General features: G+C 40.5%; 1 protein-coding gene across 9 annotated transcripts in view; it reads right to left on the bottom strand.

The window, feature by feature from the left end:
- Window positions 1-557: 557 nt before the first annotated feature.
- The window catches only part of LIN52 (lin-52 DREAM MuvB core complex component), a 113045-nt gene continuing 89056 nt past the window's right edge, over window positions 558-24546 (bottom strand). For 8 of the 9 annotated variants that reach the window (XR_011569000.1, XM_070797858.1, XM_070797861.1 and 5 more), the window contains one exon: window positions 558-2618. Coding sequence is in view for 5 of the 9 variants with exons in the window: in XM_019969222.2 (XP_019824781.1) it covers window positions 2563-2618 (56 nt within the window). In the remaining 4 variants the exon portion in view is untranslated. Of the gene's footprint in view, window positions 2619-23731; window positions 24328-24546 lie in introns of those variants that run through there. The other variant, XM_070797860.1, reaches the window with a different exon arrangement.

The raw sequence follows: 24546 nt of genomic DNA, 5'->3' as shown, positions 1-24546 counted from the left end.
GAGCAGATAAATTAGTGGGGACTAAGATATGTACTCAGATCACTGAAATATAAGGTAGACTGTCGTAATAAGAGTCATAAGGGTGGTATAAATAAATGCTGTGAGAACGCAGGGGGAAGGATTATGCCCAGTTGGATCATGGGGTTTTACAGGAAGAACAGGTTGATGGGCAGGAAAAGGATCCAAGGCTTCTAGGAACTCAATGGCATCCACAAAGGCACGTAAGTGAGGAACTGGGGACTGTTCAGATTAACTGGGATAGAGACTTCATATATTGGAGAGAAAGGAAACCAAACTGGAGGGTTATTTAGGGTTACATGTAGAGAGTTTTAAATGCCAGGAGGACGGGTCTAGACTTTATTAGCAGACGAGGGGAGGTATGAAACAATGAGTTGGGTGGCTGGTAGCTGGAGACCCTGTGGTAGATGATCACAAAGCCCCACATCGCCCAGCGTGATATTAAAGGGAAGACAGTCGGTCATCTGCTGTTATAGCTGTGCTTTCTGATGAGGTCTGTGCTTTAAATATGCAAGTTGACCTTTCGAGGAAAAACTCACTTTCCTAATAAAACGTAAATATTTATTATGACGACACAGAAACCACCATATACAAAGTACAATCCTCTAACATCCTAAAATACATACATGCACACATTGTACATAAATTTATATTATCAATATAAAAATACATCAATAACATTTCTAAGGACAGCAAATACAAAACCAATAAATATTGCAATTCTAAAACATATACGTATATTAAGTGCTGGTGGATAAGATGACAGTAAAAGGAAGAGGCCAAAGCAGACCCCAAAACCAGGTTACAGACCGGAGTTGGTTTGAGGGAGGTACCCCCATGTTCTCCATCTATTTCTCAATATCCTCAAGCACTTAGAAGTGCCTGACACCATCAATTCTCAAAAAACAGAGCAAAGTTAGAATCTGACATTGTGGCATTATTTTTTTGCACAGCCCTCCTTCCTTCTCTCTCCCCATCTTTTACATTCTTTAACCGTATTTAAGATAAAGGAATGTCAATGATAAGCTTTACTTAAAATCAAAACCTCTCTAGCCTAACCTTATATATCGCATCCAAACAGAATGTTTGCCTTCTCATACTCTCTTTTAATGTCTTGTGTTAAATTCCACCCACCCTGATCAATAAGTAAAATTGCATGGATGGTCAAAGGAAGCAAATGAAAGAAAAACCCAGCCTTACTTCTAGCACGGGAAACAAGGCAGAAGTGTCAGGAAACGGCTAACGGACCAGCTGTTCAACTGAGCAGTGCTGTACCCTAGCCAGACACTCCGCATCAGACCTTGACCACAACATCCCTAGTGTCTAAACACTAACACACTACTGCCACATGGACCTTCTTTTCATAAGGTTTAGGAAACCCCATGAACTTCTCAAAATAACAGAAGCTGGGGGCTAACTTACAAGACAAAATAAGGAGAATACTTACAATCAATTTTAAACATGGGCTAGATTTTCAGGTCGTAACATAGATAGTGGACAAAGAGCTCCATAAGAATTGTAGAGTCAAGAAATTCTTTCTCTTCTGTGTGTGTGTGTGTGTGTGTGTGTGTATTTCTGTTATATGAGTGAACTATCTAATCTGTGCTATGAGATGGGATAGCGGGGCAAGCAAAATATTGCCACCATTCCATAGCACATTCCCTTAAGGTCAATTACAATTTCTAGTTTTTAATCAAATGGGAACTTCTGCACTCAATCCCGTTCTATCTTTCAGGCCATACCTACTTTCTCACTTGAATCTGCAACAGATTAAGCAGAACTCAAAAGTCCTTTCCATCATCTTTAAGCTAGTCTTGATATCTAGAACCCAATGCAACCCTGCATGCGCCTTTCACTGTACAAGCTAATCCCAGGAGGGAGTTGGTACACAGGGATCCCACTCTCTGGAGTCAGACACATGGGGGGCCGTTGGAGGTAGGGAACAGAAGGCATTGGGGGATGCGACTATCATGAGAGGTGTAGAATTTCAAAAGCATTTCTCTAGCTGGGGATTCCTGGAACCTAGTATACATTGGTGGGTTTGCAGGTCAAACTGTACCCTGACCTGAATCTAACTGGTCCAGAATCTAATTGGCCTCTGGTCTCCTAGCATCATAAATACTTCCTAAGAGATGAAGTACGATTCAAAGGAACTCGTCCAATCAACATGTCTCAACTGACTTTGCCATCACTGAATCAAATCAACTGTAAGATCCTGGAGCTCCTGAATCACTTCTGGAAACGAGAAAGCAGGACTTTGACCTTTAAGAATGATATGCTCTCTGGTGTCACCAGCATCCGAGGTTGAGACGGTCAAAGTCTGGAAGCTGATGGAATCACTGCACCGATCCTTGGGTAGAGCAGATTCTTCTCTTGCTGTCGAACGTCCTCAGAGGTGCAGAGTGCCAGAAGCAGGGGAGAGGGTGAATTCTGGAGTGCACCCTCTGGCCTCTGGTCAGGAAGCAGTGAGGTGTGCATCTTCAGAGCTGCACTGGGAAGGAAGCATGGTTCCGGGCCCCAGGACATCCTGTCCACAAGCAGCTGCTACTTCTTGGGCTTCTCTAGAATGTTGAGGAACTTCCCCCTTGTCATCTCTCTGGCTGGAATCACAAAGTACATGAAAGATCAATGAACACCTAAACTCTGAAAAAGGGTTCACAGGAAGGCTTAATTTGAGAATGCACATTGACATAAATTGTATACAAAGTTGCTATCCTAACAGATTCCATCCCTACTAAGCTCCAAAAAGAAGGAAACACAAAGCACTCTTGACAACTATAGTAATTACCAACACTGTCCTGAAGTTGGTAATTACTATAAGGTGCAGGCCAACTGGGGAAATCTTTATCATTTACCCTTTTAAAAAAATCACCAGGGAACTCCCCCCAAATCCCTCTCTCCCTCAAGAATGTAACCTAAGACTCATGTTCACTGTCTCAGGAGGTTTGCTTCTGGAAGCTAAAATCCAACCAAGATCACAGTCTTTTCTAGATTGTTGGTCTCTGGACATTTATAATCTCAAATCAAAATTAGAGATCATTTACCCCATCTCTCAGGAGTGGTAGTCCCTGGACACTGTAATATAACAGGGTTTATATTCCCTCAGTGCAGTTCATCTGTGGATGGAGTAATAAAGTAGGGTTTATAGAGCTTTGGTCTTCTCTCTCTTGGCATTGTCAGTCCTTAGATATTTAATATAGCCAGGCAAGGTTTATGTGTCTTTCTCTGACTTGCAGCACCATCAATCTTTGAATGCTGTAGTTACAAGAGGGTTTATACAGCTACTTTCCTACATATGAGGCTCTGAAAATCAAAGTAAAACATTTCTCAATTACAAGACCCACTTTAGAAGCCCCCAGTTTTAGCTCGGTCAAGCAAATTCTCAAAAATCATATGTGGCATAACCCCCTTCATCCTTATCCCTATGTCTCTTAAATGGATCCTCTTTTTATGTCTCTTGGATGGATGTAACAGTGCTGAAAGTTTTCTATAGCTGGAGTCCAGAAGTCTGGAACCACACGGTGGACACACAGCAGGCTGCGGTGCCCCTGGCTTCCCAGGGACATGTCTCCATCTTGGCCAAAGGAGATGACTAGGGAGGCACCTGCTGGGATGAGAAGGACCTTCACCCTAGGCTCTGTGTTTTCCTTCCCAGCAGAGCAAATGGTGCCAGATGACGGGTGCCCACTTCCCACCCCTACCACCCATATTGAATTGTTCTCGGTTTAGTTCTACAAGAAAGAAAGAAAACAGTACAAACTTTGTAACTACTGGAAAGTTTTAGGTAACTGTAGTCTACTCATTCCCTATCTTTCACAAGTTCAAAGCTCCAACAAAGGAAAAGGAAATCCCATTAACTAGGAATGGAAGCCCCAGTCCTGGGTTTTATCTCATATACCCACAACCCTACCCTGGCCAAAATCAAACTGACCATTCCTTCAGTGGGCTTATGCCAAACTCCATACATACAAAGTTCCTACAAGACTTGCAATTACTTGTTGATGTGATTGTCTTCTTTCATGGAAATGTAAGAACTGAGGGCAGAGGTGGTATTTTACTATTGTTTATATGGCCAGCACCTAGCACAGCACTGAACTCAGTATCTGCTGATAAATGCTGGCTAGATGAATGATGATACACAAAAGAACTGGAACCAAGTGGGCACACAGTAGTCAGTTTCCTTCCCTTCCACAGACAAACAGTAAGACTTGTTGGTGACCCTCACTGCTCCACTCTCTACACTGTGGGAGTCTTTTAAAATTTACCTTGTTTGGCAGGAAAGTCATTTCCCTTGATGAAAGTAATACCAGATTTATGGATAGATCCAGGCACAGGACTAACTACTCTAGGAGAAATCCAAACAAGTGTTTTCTTGACCAGGGGAGGCAGCATGGACTTCTTTCAGAGAATACAGGCTCTGAATTAAGTTCCAACTCTAGTATTTGTCAGCTGGGTGACACCTTGAGTTGGGTAGGATCTCTGAGCCTCAGTTTCCTCATCCGTAAAATGAGTAGCAGATTAATGCCACCTGCTCTGCCCTCTTGGGTATTCAGCCATGATCATGCTTAGTGCAGTGGTAACATTATTAAAACATCACCTTTCAGAGGAAGTTGGTAGTCTGCTGCTTCCCTTGTACGCAGTATTTCCTGAGTGAATAAGTGAGTGGATTGTGATAAGGCAGACTAGCAATCTCAAACATCCCAATTCTTGGAATCTTCCCCTCAGCCTGATCCTATAGGAAATGACTACTTATACTTTTGTTCAGAGTGGGTCTCATCATTTATTCCTCCTTGGATAGGTTTTCTGTCTATTCTCCAGTGCTTACTAATGACTTTAAACACAGTATCCAATGAGCCTGCAGCATGGCTAGAAGCAGGTGCTTTAGAAATCAGACTTGGGTAATAAAAAAAACTCAGTGGGTAGAACTGAGCCTTGTTCCAAAAATCCTGGGCTAAGAGCATTGTACTGATTTTACTAATTATTTCTGCCTCTTGCACTTCATATAACCCAATTCTTTACTGTTTTTTCCCCAAATGGGAAAATGACCAATATTTTAAGACCTAAAATTTTACAAAATCCAATCTATTCGAGGGATCAAAAGGATTTAAAAAGAGAAATAAACGGATATTCCAAAGTCTCTCAGTGGCAAGCTCTCCTTGAATCTAACCAATCCTTTTTAACAACCCCCTTTCTACTCAATCATTCCTCCCCCTTCAACCTAATCTAAGTACACAGAGCTGCAGCAAAACCACCGTAAAAGTAGAAGTAATTCAAAAGACATCATCTTCTACATGGGAGGGGAGAAAGTTTTCCTACTCGCTGGTCCTATATAGGAGATATACGAATTCCTGACATAGCTGCTCCCTAAAAGAGGGCTGTACCCTATAAATCACATCCTAAGCACCAACCCCTTTCTGTGCACAGAGAAATTGCTGCAGGTCAGCGGCTGCTCCAGAGCACGTGCCCTCCTGTTCACTTGTCATCAGCGATGTTAACATCTCTGATTAATTCATATACCCCTGGTTTTATTCCTCATCTCTCTATCCTTGGCTCTCCTGTTCTACTGCATCATGAAGATTCTTACCGACCTGCTACAGTAATCACCGCCCGCTAACTGCACCCCCCAAACCTAGTGAAATTGTTTAGTGATGCCAACCGCGCTTTTAATTTGCAAGACATCAGACACAGAGGTAATTTATACCAACATCTGTTCATTTTTGACTTCTGAAACAAACTCGCACATGCTGCTACAAAATCCCATTAGGAGTAGAGACAGCCTTCTGCTACTATTCCGTATTCCTCTTCTACACACACACACACACCCCCACACACCTTCCAGTACGGTTTTATATGTAAATATATTTTACTAAAAAACTCCCACCAAGGATCTCAAATCTCGTTGGGGAAAAACCTTTAGAGAAGACGACAGCTTGCTGACAGAGGAGACGAAGGTATTTCTACATCCTCCTGCCTAGTTCCATCCCTTCTTCTCAGTATAATCCTTGCATTAATAGTCAGGGTAAGATTCTATGCTCCTCAGCTTGGCAATTCTGATTTCTGCCTTCTCTCCTGGTTCTTTTTTCCCCACAATGTGTCAGAAGACCGTCCTGGGGACAATAAAATTGCTAGAGAGTTTTATCTGGAGTCAACACCATTTCTTAACTATCTTCTAGTTCCGGATTAATTCTCTAGGATTCTAAGACTCAACAGAAGGGCAACACTGCTACCACAGTGTAATCACTAAGCCAAGGGGGATCCATTGGTGCTCAGCCACCACAGTGTATGCCGTGCAGAAGAGAAGCACGACCTCCACATCAAGCTGTGATTTACGGGCCCTGCTAGGCTGGGCACAGACCAAAAACCGAGAAAGCCGCAATCAAGACTCTCACCAAAGGGTGAACATGAGAACTGCTACGGAGTGAGAGACAGGGGGACAACGTGTACACATTTAAAGACAACAAACGGATAAACTAAAATCAACTTTCAGGTTGATGCTGGTTCTAGTACCCCTTCACAGGTTCCCTAGGGCTGTCAGGTTCATGGCAGTTGTAAATACCTGGGTACACGTTAGAGAGGTCAGGGCTGAAGGGAGGACTCCATCCTGCTTGCGGTGAAGGTGGTGTGTGCTTGAATGTAATCTCTTCTTTAGACTCTCCAATTCCTCCAGCCTACACTCAGCCTTGCCTCTGGCTCCCTTTCCACAATGACTATCCCCAAACTGCCTTCTCTGCAGTAAATTTTCTGGTGGCTGGTTGAAAAAGATTTCAGTGGTACAGATTGATTTCTCACTGGTGAGGGGATGAGGGATTACCAGAGGCACCCTGGTTAACGAGATTGGGTGCACAAGCTCTCATGAGACCAGCCCTCTCTGCCAGGGCTCTGCACCTTTCGCCCATGACATATGGGTTTCATTACGGAAAGATTTTCCAGATTATAACTTTGAGGCAATTGCCTGATAAAATTCTGCTTGGCTTTAAGACAGGAGACAATCGAAAGATTAAGTAACTTTTAATGAAATGGAAGAAACTCATAGCATTTGGTTTTCAGTTCTAATGCAAACTATTTTAAATATTTCTGTGTCTCAATATAATTAAAAATATTAGTCAGGTGGAGGAGAGTTACTTTTCAGTGGTTCTCTCACATCCTGAAGAGCAACAACAGACTGTTCAGGAGACTCTAATATGAGTGGCCAGGAAACAAAGGAGACAGCATAATGTTGTGAAAAGAGCAGGGCTTTTATTTTTTTTTAATTTTTTGGCCGCACCATGCAGCTTTCGGGACTAGTTCCCCAACCAGGGACTGAACCCAGGCTCCCAGCAGTGTAAGCGTGGAGTCCTAACCATTGGACTGCCAAGGAATTCCCAAGAGCAGGGTTTTTAGCATTAGCCAGGCTCAGATTCAAAATCCCAGCTCCCATACTGAGCCTGAACCACTGCAGGCAAGTTGCCAGAGTCATCTCTCTGTGTTTCAAACTCCTCATCTGTTCAAGGTGGGGTTAATACAAGGGTCACACAGGCATTTGGTAAATGCTAGCTACTATATGACTCTTTCTTTCACGTCAAACAGGAAGTTTATTTAAGCCACAAGATGCTTAATGGGAAAATTATCAAGGATTCATTTCTCTTAGAGCAATTTATCCCTGCTTTAAGACAGATTGCCCTACACATAACAGCTAATGTACAAAAAAGTTAAAAAACGCCTTAGGTTTTACAGTGATAAAGTGAAAAATATTAAAAAAATTCTCCAATTGAACAGGAGAATTGTATGCAAGGATTTTTGTTTGTTTTCTGTTAAACAGTGAGAGCGAAATAACTTACTGGAATATGGAAGACAAGGGCTGAATGAGCACGCCACTGATGGAGGAAAGGAGGAAGACTGTCACAGAACCAGAATTCTGCCCCAGTTGTTGTCCATCAGAACATAACATTATATTTAGTTGTTTTCTTTTTTAAAAGGGGGTGGGTAATATGCTCATCTACATCACCAGTTACTTGAAGTACAGTGAAGAGTGAGGAAGGCATACAGGAAAAAATAGAAAAAGCCATACTGTAGTAGTCAGGTTGTGGGAGAGACAAACTGAGCATGTCCTCTTGGTCTGAGGGAACTGACTTCTGGAGTAAAGAGCAAGTTCCTTCAAAGCAGACACCTCCTGTCTGCTGCTGGAACACCGACTGCATCTTGGCTAGTACAGCATGGATTTTTCTGTTCTTTCGTGTACTCCTTTCTCACTTCTTTATGCACTTCAAGTAACTGGTGATGTACATGAGCATATTCCTTTAAAACAAAAAAACCCTAAATGACCAATGTTATGTTTTGATTGACAACAAATGCGGCCGAATTCCGGTTCTGTGACAGTGCCCCTCCTCATCAGCGGCGTGCTCATTCAGCTCTTGTCTTTCATATCCCAGTAAGTTATTTTGCTCTTACAGTGCATCTGCTTCATGAATTGGCTGCCCATTAAATCGGAATCTAATCTACCTGATTGACAAACCCTATCTTTCACAGTAAACCTTCATTAGTTAACTAAGTGGTATATGCTTTATCTGTGTGCCACAGAACTGTCCTGCCCTGCCACCTTCAAATTAACACGATGACTGTTCTTGGTTTTCATTAATATGATGACTCCTTCCTTGGGCATCCATCGGCCACAAGAAACAATGGCATCCTTAGCTGCCATGTCACAAAAGAGGTACCAGGTCAGCCCCAACTGAGCATACAAGCAGCACCAGGAGTGGCAAAAAGGGGATAAACTATTTATTTTTTAAAAGATCTCAAACATGAAGGGAAACACGACTGTCTTGCATTTGTGTAACAGGTTTATTCTGGAGGCTCAAACCTGGGTACTAGTTGGGGCAGCAACCTTCCTTAACTGTACGAGCAGCTCCTTCTAGCAAAAAGGAGCACATAAAACCCTAGTTAGTTTGGTTTAAATCCATGTGTTAAATGGTTATCTATTTAACTAGATTTATAGAAGACACTTTGTGGAAATGATGTGCCATTTGTTTTGATTACAGTTTTGACTTTTCTTTAACAAATATTTTTTGGTTGAAAGTGTTCTAACAATGAAGAGGGACCTGGTAGTCATCAGTGTGCACTGTGCAGGAGAGAAGCATGAAGGCGGTGGATGAACAGCTTAGTCACGTAGAGACCCAACCTACAAGGTTCTAGGTATGAGGGAAAAGTCACATAAATGAGAAGAGGCCTTGGAGACAGCTAGCCAGCAGTTCACAGGTATCTTGGTACATCAGAGGAGAACAAAGGAAACCACTGGGATTCATAGAGCCGATGTCTCTCTCATAGGAACGGGGAGGGAAGGGTTTCCCGTCACTCTGGCATAGAGCCGGCATACAGCAGAGCAGTGCCCGAGCAGGCTGCGAGGTGAGATACCTCACCATGCTCCAGTCAGACCTCCGCACAAAACCTACCACTAAGTGATCGATAATTCAAGTCAAGGACTAAGTACTTTATAATGCCTCTGATGTGAGAGCAGAAGGGGCTGGGGCCACTGTCAAGAACAGAAGGTGCTATGAACTGGGCATGAAGTCCCTGGGTGAGAAGGGCTCCTGGGACCTCATTAGAACACTGGTGGCCCTCAGAAAGTGGTATAATTGTAATAAGGGCCACAGACCACCCTCAATCAACTCATGGGAGAGTCAACCCACGTAAGAGTACGTGGTAGAAATCTTTCTTTTCTCTATATAAAAGCAGTGTTTGAAAGCAGACAGAGGCCTTTGCTTAAAATTCCCTGGGCATAAGCATTTCAAAAGGACAATGAAATACATATCTAAGGAAAGAATAGCCTGGGTGCTACCTCTGTGACCAAACTTATCATTGACTATGAAAATCTTCATCCTAAGAATTCTCAAAAAATCCTTTTGGGGGCACATTTTCCAGATTCTGTTTCTATAGAGTGTTCTGTCTCTCCAACAGGACTTTTTCTTCCGAAAAGGGTGGCTTGGCTAAGAAGAGTCTTCTCTCCACTGAATTCAGAAAAAGATAATTTTATGTCAAACATTTTTTTTTCCAACTCATAGTAAGGGTCATTTCCAGAGACTGTTTTATCTAAGAAGTAATATAAAAAAAAAAACCAGGACTCAACATACAGGTAAACGCATTTGGATAGTTCCAATATGGAAAATAATTTTAATGGCTTTTCACAATGGAGGAAAAAAAAGACAGAAATATCCAGCCAACAGATATATTCTCAGAATATAAAACATCAAGCAGGAACATAAAATACGGGAAATGTCAGCCATGATGCCTGAAGATTGAAAGCAGAAGAATCTTAATTGTCAGGTATTTGAAAAATGTATTCAAGCAAAAGCCTGTGTTTCTCCATCAACTCTCCCTGTCCTGCCCTCTTTCAAAAGCAAAACAAGACAAGATTTCAAATATTCAATCCTTTTTATCATTCTTCTCCCTACTAAAAAACAAACCAAAACAACAAGCGACCCCAAAGATCTATGTTCAAGAAATGAGACCTAACAACTTCTTGTCTGTGGTATGTTTCCTCTCCAGAGGGCCCAGAGGCCTATTTCACTTGGTTCCCTTTTCAAGGGCGAACTCAGCTGAGCGAAAGGCAATGAGATCAAAGCAATGGATCAATATTCTTGGGGCAAACTTTTATTAAATGCTCATAAATGTTCACAGAACATTCACACTTCAGGGCCTGTACTTAATATAGATTGTGGTGAAACACTATGACCAAAGGCTAGTAGATTCACACAGCCTTAATTTCCTCATTCATAAAGTAAGTACAGCAATAATGATCTATCACGCAAGGTTAAGAAAGAGTGACTAGTCAAAGTGACTTCATCAGGACACAAAATATTTTGCCCCAAGTTAGAGTAATTTATTCACAGGCAATATCCCACTCCCAGGAAATTCAGACCAGGATCCCAGCATAGATAAATTTCAAAGGACTTGTTCATTAAGACAACTTTCCTACTCATCCCCACCTCAGGGTGCTGGCAGTAGCAAACATCTACAGAGGATGCAGGCCCCAGTCTTACTGACCCCCAGGCCAGGGAAAGAGTTACATCTTCACACTGCGAGGCCAATAAAAACCTCTCTTGATTATAATTTAGATAAGAACCACCGGATTGAATAATAATGTCTGAAACTCCCCTAGCTGTTTCACCTTGAGACGTCCATCACTGGGTTAAACATGATGCTAATTGCATTTGGATTGATTAATTTCTCTCACTCCTGTCTATTCGAATAACGCTTAACAAAATAATCATAGCACCCAGAGCCAAATCTTTTCCGTCAAAGGAATGAAGCCATCAGAACAGGCAGAGATGAAAGAAATGAAGATGACCCATAATTACTGCTACGGTGATATCATTACCATATTATACAAAATGAGTGTGGGGGGAGGGGGAGGAGGGAGGAGGGGCTGAGATTATTTATATTTTTTAATGGAACGCTACAATCTGAGAATACAGATGTGACATCAAGTGGGACACACAGAAATATAGAACTTTACAAAAATACAAATCTTGCTCATGAAATTGCAAAATCCAACAAACACTGAGGTCCAAGATACACACAAGTGTCTTGGGCTGTGAGCAGGTATTATTCACGCCACTATTTTTTCACTGCAATAACACTTTGTGTATGACTTACATGGAGATTTAAGATGCTCTCTTCACACCACAAGCACTTCTATAGTTACTGGAGAATTCTTCTTTAAGCCAGGGGATAATGTAATTTTATTTTAATTTTGTTAGAGGTGGCCTTGTTTGTAAAATTAGAATCTTGAGTTTTAACTGCAGATAGTTTTGGTTTAAGACAGCAAAGAAAATGTCTATGTATCTTCACGCATGGTTCATAGGACGGTAGTATGGACTTAACTCACCAGCAAGGAAAAATATATTTCCGTACTTTCTTGTTGTTTGATAGGACTTTTTAATATATTATATATGATATAGAAAAACTTACGATAGCAAAGGATTTGAACTTTAGGTCTGAATCTATCACTTATTAGATAGTGATCTCAGGTAAATTATGTAGCCTCTCTATGCCTCAGTTACTTCATCTGTAAAATGGGGGTTTACTACCTACCTGAGTCAGTTGTTGTAAGACTTAAGATGGTACATTTAGGTGCTCAGTAAGTGCTGGCACAAGAAAAAAAATTCCCCCTAAAATTTAATGGCTATTTACAAAACCTTGCATGTTTTGGTTATTTCATTTAGTGAAGTTATTTCAAATATACACTATAAAATACCCTGAATATAGATTTTAAAAAATATTTGTTAAATAAATAAATAGGATACTTAGAAGGGGCATCATTTTAATAGGCTAGAAATATCTGGGGGATATTTTTGCTACAGTATTTTAAACAGAGAACCATAATTAAATTGAAAACAATAAAAACAGATATTGAAATTGTTTTACTTAACTTAGATAAGAAGATATGTTTTTCTATTTTCTTACATAAAAAATATTCCCACAGAAAATAAGCACATGTATTTTGATTACATGTATTTGTAGTCATTCAGTAGTAAATGTAAACAGAAAAAAAAAAAAAAAGATAAAACACTGTATTTCTGCCAGGTTAAAACAAGAGACTAAACCATTTACAATGTTAACTTTGTGTTCTCTGCTTTCCTTCTGGTAAAGAGAGACAATGTATACAGTAGGAAGGATTTCTCTTGTCTGGCTTTGGAATTAGATGGGTCTGGCCCTGACCCATCTTGTACATGCAGAGTACATCACGAGAAATGCTGGGCTGAAAGAAGCACACGCTGGAATCAAGATTGCTGGGAGAAATATCAATAACCTCAGATATGCAGATGACACCACCCTTATGGCAGAAAGTGAAGAGGAACTAAAAAGCCTCTTGATGAAGGTGAAAGTGGAGAGTGAAAAAGTTGGCTTAAAGCTCAACATTCAGAAAACGAAGATCATGGCATCTCGTTCCATCACTTCATGGGAAATAGATGGGGAAACAGTGGAAACAGTGGTAGACTTTATTTTTCTGGGCTCCACAATCACTGCAGATGGTGACTGCAGCCATGAAATTAAAAGACGCTTACTCCTTGGAAGGAAAGTTATGACCAACCTAGATAGCATATTCAAAAGCAGAGACATTACTTTGCCAACAAAGGTCCGTCTAGTCAAGGCTATGGTTTTTCCAGTGGTCATGTATGGATGTGAGAGTTGGACTGTGAAGAAGGCTGAGCGCCAAAGAATTGATGCTTTTGAACTGTGGTGTTGGAGAAGACTCTTGAGAGCCCCAAGGACTGCAGGGAGATCCAACCAGTCCATTCTGAAGGAGATCAGCCCTGGGATTTCTTCGGAAGGAATGATGCTAAAGCTGAAACTCCAGTACTTTGACCACCTCATGCGAAGAGTTGACTCACTGGAAAAGACTCTGATGCTGGGAAGGATTGGGGGCAGGAGGAGAAGGGGACGACAGAGGATGAGACAGCTGGATGGCATCACGGACTCGATGGACATGAGTCTGAGTGAACTCCGGGAGTTGGTGATGGACAGGGAGGCCTGGCGTGCCGCGATTCATGGAGTCGCAAAGAGTCAGACATGACTGAGCAACTGAATTGAACTGAACTGATCTGGCGGCTCAGTAGTAAAGAATCCACCTGCCAATGCAGGAGACATGGGTTCAATCCTTGATCCAGGAAGATCCGACATGCTACGGAGCAACTAAGCCTGTGCACCACAACTACTGAGCTGTGTTCTAGCACCTCGGAGCCACAACTACTAAGACGACACGCCCTAGAGCCCGTGCTCTGCAACAAGAGAAGCCACCGCAATGAGAAGCCCGCACATTTCAAAAAAATCAAAATCAAAAATGTTATAAATGAAACAAGAATCTACAAAAGAAAGTATAACTGAATCGCTTCGCTATACACTTGAAACTAACACACTGTAAATCGACCATGCTATGCTATGCTAAGTCACTTCAGTCGTGTCCGACTCTGTGCGACCCCATAGACGGCAGCCCACCAGGCTCCCCTGTCCCTGGGATTCTCCAGGCAAGAACACTGGAGTGGGTTGCCATTTCCTCCTCCGATGCATGAAAGTAAAAAGTGAAAGTGAAGTCACCCAGTCGTGTCCGACTCCTAGAGACCCCATGGACTGCAGCCTACCAGGCTCCTCTGTCCATGGGATTTTCCAAGCAAGAGTACTGGAGTGGGGTGCCATTGCCTTCTCTGAAATTGACCATACTTCAGAAAAATTAAAATTTTTAAAAATCAATTAATACCCTTAAACATTTTTAATTTGAACTAGGCATATTGGTACGAATACAACTTCTTTTCTTGAAAAAAAAAAAAAACAAACAACAACACTCGTTTACAAACTCTGTCCATGGAAAAGGACCAGAAGCCTGACAGTTCAGTACTAACGAATACTCTTAATACTTAGATTTCTACTAAAAGGAACCAAGGTTACTTGGAGATATGGATGAGATTCTAAGTCTGAAGAAGTAAATGAACACAGAATATCTTGACATGCTGAAAGGAAAGAAGTTACCAAAGATTACTGGAGTCACGTCAAACAACACAGGAGTCAACAAAAAGGGGTGTCCACTAACTAAAGATGGGACAGTTCTGACTGTCAGAAAGAATAATAATTATAGTAGTTAGAAATAATATTAAATATAAATACCTATGATGTTTCTTAAAAGTCCTTAGTTATTTCAACTCATCTTATGTTCTGAAAATCAGTAAGTAAAAGGGGGGAAAAACCAATCTTTTTTTCTTGCCTTTCCTCTCTGGACTATATTTCAGGAAAACCAAATAGCTGCTACTGATAATTATCACTTTTATTATGAAAGAGATCAGATGTACACCACCTAAACCCAATGATCCTCATTGAAACTGGAACAAATGAAGGTCTTATGCTTTCTGATATGCAGCAATAGCAAGTACATGTATGAACCATTCTTTCCAAAAAGACTGATTCCAAAATCACTTTATTCTCTAACTCCACTAGACTGCATGAAATTTGGGGGGAAAACAGGAAAGCGTGAAATGCTACCACTAGGATAAAAATCATCCAAATTTAAAATGCAGGAGATCTTCCCATACAAACAACCTAGTTTCTTCAATAATTAAACAGCACTGGCGGGGTTGGGGGAGCTCTAGAAGAACAGAGCATGCCTATTTATAGAGAAGATTAAGAGGCTGAAGTCTGATGTCAACCAAATGCAAATGTGCAGACCTTCTCCAGATACCAACTCACACAAACCAACTGTGAAAAACAGTTTTAGCCAAATTGGACAAGGATTATGTTATTAAGGAATTATTATTTTATTTTGTTTAGTATAATAATTGTGTTTTTAAAAGGGCTTCTTGGTTAGAGATACATACTAAAGTACTTATGAATGCCATGGCACTAGGATTTGCTTTGAAATACTCCAGCCAACAACACAACCACAACAAAAGTGTGATATAAGAGGGCAGAGATAAAACAAGAATAGCAGAAAGCTGACTGAAGTTGGGGATGGGTATGTGGAATTCATTATAGCATTCTCACTACTTTAGTAACATTTGCAAAATCTTCATAATAAAAAGCAAACTTCACCAACTGCTCTTCTGGAAATATAGCTTTTTCTCATTATCATTGCATATCATAATACAATGAAGAGTAGGCCAGGGAACAGAGATGAGGACAATTAATTATACAGAGGGCTTGGAAATGGATAGACAGAAAAAGCTTGAGAAAGGGGGTGAGTTTTTATGTCATGAGTGTTTATTTCCATCGTTAAATTCCTTGGATGAGGAACAAATTACACATGACCAAACGATCAAAAGCAGATAACATTTTTTAAAGTCCACCAAATCTTACTCAGGTGAAGCCTAATGATACGAACCTGCTGCCTTCCAACCTTTCTTAATTATTTAAGGAACCACACTGACAACTCTAAGAGCACAATTTTCAGTTTATTCATAAAATAGCTACAAGTGCAGCTCTCTTGCTCAACATTTTGCTCCTATAAAATTCTTTGGGAGGTGGAAAGAATAAGTCCTTGGTTACTCATTTATTGAATTTTGAATTGAAATTTTTTTGAACTGAAAAAGCTTTAGGGTCACTACAGCAGAAATTAACACAGTATTGCAAATCAACTACACTTCAATAAAATAAAAATAAAGCTTTAGGGTCAGTAGTAAGAGTAACTTTAAGGTCTAGACCAGTCCAATAGCTAACAAGTTACAGAAATGAATAGCTTAATCTAAACGTTCATCAGCGTGTTTGTTAGAGGCTAAGTCATACCTGAGTCTTTGGGACCCCATGGACTATACAGACCATCAGGCTCCTCTGTCCATGGAATTCTCTAGGCAAGAATACTGGAGTGGGTTGCCATTTCCTTATCTAGGGGATCTTCCCAACCTAGGGACTGAACCCAGGTCTCACGTATAGCAGGCAGATTCTTTACTGTCTGAGCCACCAGGGAAGCCAATTCACTAGTCCAGCTAAATTTCACACCATCAACAGCTGTGAATATAAATTATCACCTCCCTAATCCTACTTTAATTGGATCACTCTTACTTCATAGATGATTTATCCAATTTAAAACAAACTACTTGTTCTGATAATTTGATTTTAATTGATTGCAATGTAGTTTCACATATGTATGGGTCATGTTCTCAACTTGACCAGACAATAAATTCATCAGTGGAAGAGACTTTTAAAGATATTTTCCCTAAATGACTTGGAAAAAATACCCAATATATAGTATTTGCTTCCCTGACAGCCCAGTTGGTAAAGAATCCACCTGCAATGCAGGAGACCTGGGTTTGATTCTTGGGTTGAGAAGATCCCTTGGAGAAGGGAAAGGCTACCCACTCCAGTATTCTGGCCTGGAGAATTCCATGGGGGCGCAAAGAATAGGACACGACCAAGTGAATTTCACTGATAATATTCATCCAGCAAGGCTTAATTTAAAAATCTTTTTCCTTTAAAATCATGTAGTAGTACAAATGTACAACAATTACTGTTTTCACTTGATTATGAATTAAAAAAAAAAAACTATTTATTTATTTGGCTGCATCAGGTCTTAAGTTGTGGCAAGCAGGATCTCTGATCTTCACTGCAGCATGAGGGATCTTTAGTTGCGGTGCACGGGCTTAGTATATCTACGGCATGCAGGATCTTAGTTCCCCGATTAGGGATCGAACCTGAGTCCCCTACATTGCAAAGTGGATTCTTAGCCACTGGACTACCAGGAAAATCCCTGAATTTCTTGCAAAAGAACATCACATCAAGGTGAGAACTTGATTGTATGATGTGTCTACCTAGGTAGTCATGTTAAAGGGACCTGGAACCTTTAACCAGAGTGCTTGCACCTGGACTAACATCTCTCTGAGCAACAGAATACAAAGAAACAATAATGGACTGAAAACAATTACAGTTAGGACAGTTATGAACAAGAGGATACAAAAAGGACCTGGGACCAACTGCCATTTCTGAGAGGTGGAGAGCAAAAGCAGGGTATTATGTAGGATCCCTGCACACAGTGTCACCATGGAGTGGGCTGATCACCTAAGCTATGCCTCCTGCCCAGTTCACAGACCTGCCCCTGCTGTTACTCCCTTTAAGGACCCAAGCAGCTTCTCTGGGGAGATAGCAAGAGTACCTGCTCCTTGTTTTCCCTCCCTCATGCTGCAGCACAGCCCTAATGAAGCCCTGACTAGAATTCTTATCTGGCCTTGTATCAATTTCTATTGATTAAAGGGGCCAAGGGCCCAGGTCCCTAACAATATGGTAATGGTTAGTTTACTTGTGAGTTGAAATTACAGCTAGTTAACCATCTGTGTTTTTCAAATATCCAGTTTTGATGTTTCTGAAAAATCTGATTTACATTTGTGAATTAGAACATAAAAATATCCTCAGCCGTAAAATTACATTATACTGTGTATAGTAGTCCACTTCATGGAAACTCCAGAGTTTAATCTATATATAATAACTATACAGTTTAGTAGTTAGAACTGGACATGGAACAACAGACTGGTTCCAGATAGGAAAAGGAGTACATCAAGGCTGTATATTGTCACCCTGTTTATTTAACTTATATGCAGAGTACATCATGAGAAATGCTGGACTGGAAGAAACACAAGCTGGAATCAAGATTGCCGGGAGAAATATCAATAACCTCAGATATGCAGATGACACCACCCTTATGGCAGAAAGTGAAGAGGAACTAAAAAGCCTCTTGATGAAGGTGAAAGTGGAGAGTGAAAAAGTGGGCTTAAAGCTCAACATTCAGAAAACGAAGATCATGGCATCTCGTTCCATCACTTCATGGGAAATAGATGGGGAAACAGTGGAAACAGTGGTAGACTTTTATTTTTCTGGGCTCCACAATCACTGCAGATGGTGACTGCAGCCATGATATTAAAAGACGCTTACTCCTTGGAAGAAAAGTTATGACCAACCTGGATAGCATATTGAAAAGCAGAGACATTACTTTGCCAACAAAGGTTCATCTAGTCAAGGCTATGGTTTTTCCTGTGGTCATGTATGGATGTGAAAGTTGGACTGTGAAGAAAGCTGAGCGCTGAAGAATTGATGCCTTTGAACTGTGGTGTTGGAGAAGAGTCTTGAGAGTCCCTTGGACTGCAGGGAGATCCAACCAGTTCATTCTGAAGGAGATCAGCCCTGGGATTTCTTCGGAAGGAATGATGCTGAAGCTGAAACTGCAGTACTTTGGCCACCTCATGCGAAGAGTTGACTCACTGGAAAAGACTCTGATGCTGGGAAGGATGGGGGCAGGAGGAGAAGGGGACGACAGAGGATGAGATGGCTGGATGGCATCACCGACTCGATGGACGTGAGTCTGACTGAACTCCGGGAGTTGGTGATGGACAGGGAGGTCTGGCGTGCTGCGATTCATGGGGTCACAAAGAGTCGGACACGACTGAGCGACTGATCTGATCTGATCTGATATAGTTTAATATATAGATTATATATAATAACTATATAGAGAGTTTATATATAGTTAACATAATAAGCATGTTGTTTAGTCACTCAGTTGTGTCTGACTCTTTTGTGACCCCATGGACTATAGTCCACCAGGCTCCTGTGTCCACGGCTTTTCCCAGGCAAGAATACTGGAGTGGGTTTGCCATTTCCTTCTCTGAGGAACCTTCCCAACCCAGGGATTGAACCCACGCCTCCTGCATTTGAAGGTGAATTCTTTACCACTGATCCACCAGGGAAGCCTTATAGTAAGCTTATGCTGAAAGAAAAAACACTCTTTCATTGACAGTACAGGTGATAATTTAAGATCTTAAAAACAACTTATGTGTGATCAACATGGCAAAATATAAGGGGAAATCTGGTTAGACAGTATATAAACATTTACTATAATGTTTAATAATTAAATTTAAAACACATTTTTCATTTATTTTATTTGCACTCAAGCCAATAAAGAAGCGAAAAAGAAAAGAAGCATTTTATAGATGCTAGACCACTGGCAACAAAAATCAAAGGTCAGAGTTCTAAACTTGTTTCCTCAACTAATCAACAAGTTCTTATGACATGCCCATTATTATTTTTTTTAAGATTATTTATTTGTTAACTTTTGGCTACACTGGGTCATCTTTGCTGTGTGCAGGCTTTCTCTGGTTGTAGAGTGCAGGGGCTACCCTTCCTTGCAGTGTGAGGGTTTCTCATGGCAGTGACTTCTCTAGTTTCAGCTCATGAGCTCTAGGGTGTGTGGGCTTCAGTAGTTGTGGCAGCTCTTTTCTAGTAAGTCGGGTCTTCTCCTTATGTGGCCAAAGGATTGGAGCTTCAGTTTCAGCACCCGTCCTTCCAATGAATATTCAGGACTGATTTCCTTTAGGATGGACTGGTTGGAAATCCTTGCAGTCCAAGGGACTCTCAAGAGTCTCCTCCAACACCACAGTTCAAAAGCATAAATTCTTCAGCGCTCGGCTTTCTTTATGGTCCAACTCTCACATCCATTAATGATTACTGGAAAAACCATAGCTTTGATTAGTCGGACCTTTGTCGGCAAAGTAATGTCTCTGCTTTTTAATATTCTGTCTAGGTTTGTCATAGCTTTTCTTCTAAGGAGCAAGCACCTTTTAATTTCATGGGTGTAGTCACCATCTGCAGTGATTTTGGAGCCCAGGAAAATAAAGTCTGTCACTGTTTCCATTGTTTCCCCATCTATTTTTGCCATGAAGTGATGGGACCGGATGCCATTGATCTTAGTTTTCTAAATGTGATTCTGATGCAAGCTCAAAGTTTGAGGACCACTAACTTATCTTACCTGGGCTTCCCAGGTGGCTTAGTGATAAAGAATCTGCCTGTCTAATGCAGGAGATACCAGAGATGCAGGTTCTATCCCTGGGTCTGGAAGATCCCCTGAAGAAATGGCAACCCACTCAAGTATTCTTGCCGGAAAAACCCCATGGACAGAAGAGCCTGGTGAGCTGCAGCCCATGGGATTGCAAAGAATCAGACATGACCTATCTTAGCCAGACTCTGATTTTGTCTCTAGTTCTAATTACTAAAAGAATTATTAATAAAATTTTAATTGGTTAAAATTATGATCATAAAGCATACTTCTTACCATAAAACTAAATGCAGAAAACTGACACTATCTTCTCTATGAGCCACAAAGGGAGAAATTAAAATTCAGCCAAGGATAAGAATTTTTTATCAAAACTCCAGCTCAATCTCTAGTGCCATGCATTATACTTAGTGTTAAGGTTATAATATAATCCTTAAATTTGAGAATCTGGCAGAAGACAGACTGGAAAATAAATAATTATCAAATAATGTCATCTAAGCTATAAAAGGAGTAAACAATACATTTCAAAGACAGACATGGGGACAATCAAATCTGCAGAAGGTTTGAGCTGGATGGATAGGAAAAGCTTCAGAAAAGGAGTGATACTTGAACTGACCCTTTAGGAATACAGTATCTAGGAACGACGCGGCAAACTAAGGACAGCCTTTCTAAATGCTTTCCACTAGGCCACGGGGTAAAAATCAAGTGAATATTATGAAATAAATCTTAGAATAAATTCTAAGTACTTTCTTAATTCCCAGGACCGTTTGGGATTTCTTGTGGCTAGCAAAGTAGTAAAAGAAATGGCCCTGCTTTAAGAAATTAAACAAGTCACAAATCTGATCTACGCAAATCTGGCAGAAACAAACCAATTATAATTATTTACCATATTTGGTTAAGCAAAAGTCGTGACCATCAACAACCAAACCACAATTAAGTCAAATGATTTGTTCCCAAGTGGAGTTTTAAGACTGATGTTTTCACAAGATTTTTGAAAAAATGGAAACATTTACTATGCATTTATTTTAAAAGTTTTATTTGGTAAAGTTTTTTTTGGCTGTACTGTGGATCTTGTGGGACTTTAGTTCTCCAATCAAAATTCGAACCTGGGCCATCACTAATGAGAATGTGAAGTCCTAACCATTGGATCGCCAGGGAATTCCCTTAAAATTTATTAAAAAATTTTTTTTCAGCTTTGCTGAGGTATAATTGACAAATAAAATTGTAAGATATTTTAAGCACAGTACATTGTAAAAGAATTTCCCCCCACCAAATTAACTAACAGATGTTGTTATTTAGTTGCTACGTCATGTTGGATTCTTTGTGACTCCATGGACTGTAGACCGCCAGGCTTCTCTATCCATGGGATTTTCCAGGCAAGAATACTGGAGTGGGTTATCATTTCCTCCTCCTCTCTTAAAGTTTTAAACATTTTTATTTCTTATTCAAAAGACATAATTTATGAAATCCAGGGTGGAGGATATACTACCTTAATGAGTTAAAAATTCTGTGCTTCTAAGATCAACCTGAACTAATTCTACCTAAAAACCACATTTTAGATTAGTCTTTTCCTCTCTATTCATGTTGGTTCTAATAAGCTAGCATTCCTTTAACCAAACAAACCTAACACTTATTTTTTTGGACAGTAGAGAAGCATGCTAAAAAGTTTATTTTAAATGAAGACTATTTATTAAGCCCCTAGTAATCTAGTTCTGATTTGACTGAGGAGTATTATTTCTAATAAATCCAGAGTTGAGTCAAAGGCCAGAAGACAATGTGAATAAAACACTTAAATATTTCTAACATTAATCACATTGTTTGAATTACCTTCTTAATGATTGCCCAAGTTCAGCTTGAGTTACTGGGTACATTCACTTCATCTGTATAATCAATGATGTATCTATCTCTGAGGTTAAATGTCAATAAAGAAATGAATCTCTATGTGCCAGAAGCATTCTATTCTTCCAAAGTTTTACTCTATGCAAAAACAAAATAAGAATATATGACCAAGGTTAAAAATAACAACAAAACATGGGACTTCTTTGGTGCTCCAAGAGGTTAGGAGTTTGCTTTCCAATACAGGGGACGCGAGTTTGATCCCTGGTTGGGGGACTAAGATCCCACATGCCATGGTGCAACTAAGTCCATGAGGCGCTACTTCTGAGCCCACACTCTCTAGAGCCCATGCTCCGTAACGAGAGAAACCTACATGCGGCAACTAGCGAAAAAGCTCATGCGCAGCAACAAAGACCTGGAGCAGGCAAAACAAAGAAACAAAAAAAAACAGAGGGTATGACCTATTGCTGTCAGTTAGCCATTACAGTCAGCCAACTGCAAAAAGATTCACAATATGCTATTCTCCATCCTAGCTCAAGATATGAAATATCCAACTCTAGAGCTTCGCAATAGAATCCAATACTGAGAATGATGAAATCAAAAGACTTATGTTTTTGCTTACTCAGTTTCTGAGTGACTCAAGAATACAAAGGAGAGATCAATAAACAGTTAAGTTATCTTTAAGTTTAAGCAAAATGTATTTAGATATTACTGGACTATAAAGAAAGCTGAGTGCTGAAGAATCGAAGCTTTGAACTGTGTTGTTGGAGAAGACTCCTGAGAGTCCCTTGGACTGCAAAGAGATCAAACTAGTCAATCCTAAAGGAAATCAGTCCTGAATATTCATTGGAAGGACTGATGCTAAACCTGAAACTCCAGTACTTTGGCCACCTGACTCGAAGCACTGACTCATTGGAAAAGACCCTGATGCAAGGCAAGACTGAAGGCAGGAGAAGAAGGGGATGACAGAGGATAAGATTGTATCACCATCGTCAGCTGAGGATGACATCACTGACTCGACAGACATGAGTTTGAGCAAGCTCCGGGAGTTGGTGATGGACAGGGAAGCTTGGTGTGCTGCAGTCCATGTGGTCGCAAAGAGTCAGACATGACTGAGTGACTGAACTGAATTGATATACATATTGGGTGATATATATTGTATTTACACCTAGTTAAAATTATATCCACAGAGTCCAATGCAAAACTTACACAAACACATCCCACGTCAAAAGAAAGTTTAAAATGATGGCACAAAAACTTGCACACGAATATTCATAGCTGCATTTTCATAATAGCCAAAAAGTGGACATACCCAAATGTCCACCAACTGATGAGTAATGTGACATATCCATACAATGGAATATTATTTGGCAATAAAAAGGAGTGAAATCCAGAGGCAAAAAGTAGGTTAACAATCACTTAGGGCTGATTGGGGAGTGGAACTGGGGGAACGGGAGTGACGGCTAATGGTTATGTGGCTTCTTTTCAGGGTGATGGAAATATTCCAAAATTAGATTGTCACAGCAGTTGCATACTTCTGTGAATATACTATTAGGTTGGTACAAAAGTAACTGTGGTTTTGGACTATGAATTTTAAATCATTATAACTAGGCTCAAACACATCTTTATTAATCAAAATAGGAACCATTATAATCAACACATTCTTGCCAATGAGAAATAAATTTATTACTGTAGCATAAAAATCCGTGCTTTGAGATTCAATGAACTCTTGGAAAGAATTTTCTGCATTCTGCTGGTTGTGGAAGCATTTTCCCTGCAAAAAGTTTTGAGATGCTTGAAGAAGTACGTTGTAGTCAGCTGCTGAGAGGTCAGGTGAATGTGCTGGATGAGACAAAACTTCATAGCCCAATTTGTTCAACTTTTGAAGTGTTGGTTGTATGATGTTGGGCCCTTTCTGTTGACCAAAGCCGGCTGCAGGCATTGCAGTTTTTGGTGCATCTTGTCGATTTGATGAGCATACTTCTCAGATATAATGGTTTTGCCAGGATTCAGAAAGCTGTAGTGGATCAGATGGGCAGCAGGTCCACCAAACAGTGACCATGACCTTTTTCTGGTGCAGGTTTGGCTTTCGCAAGTGCTTTGGAACTTCTTTTCTGTCTAACCACTGAGCTGGTTGTTGCCTGTTATGGTATAAAATCCACTTTTCGTCTCATGTTACAATCTGATTGAGAAACTGTTCATTGCTGCGTAGAATAAGAGAAGACAACATTTTTTTTTTTTTAAACTTTACAATATTGTATTAGTTTTGCCAAATATCGAAATGAATCCGCCACAGGTATACCTGCGTTCCCGATCCTGAACCCTCCTCCCTCCTCCCTCCCCTACCCTTCCTCTGGGTCGTCCCAGTGCACCAGCCCCAAGCATCCAGTACCGTTCATCGAACCTGGACTGGCAACTCGTTT

Source organism: Bos indicus, chromosome 10, assembly GCF_029378745.1.
Source record: "Bos indicus isolate NIAB-ARS_2022 breed Sahiwal x Tharparkar chromosome 10, NIAB-ARS_B.indTharparkar_mat_pri_1.0, whole genome shotgun sequence".
NCBI lineage: Eukaryota > Metazoa > Chordata > Mammalia > Artiodactyla > Bovidae > Bos > Bos indicus.
The sequence above is the reverse complement of the archived record's forward strand: the minus strand, read 5'-3'. Positions and strand labels throughout refer to the sequence as shown.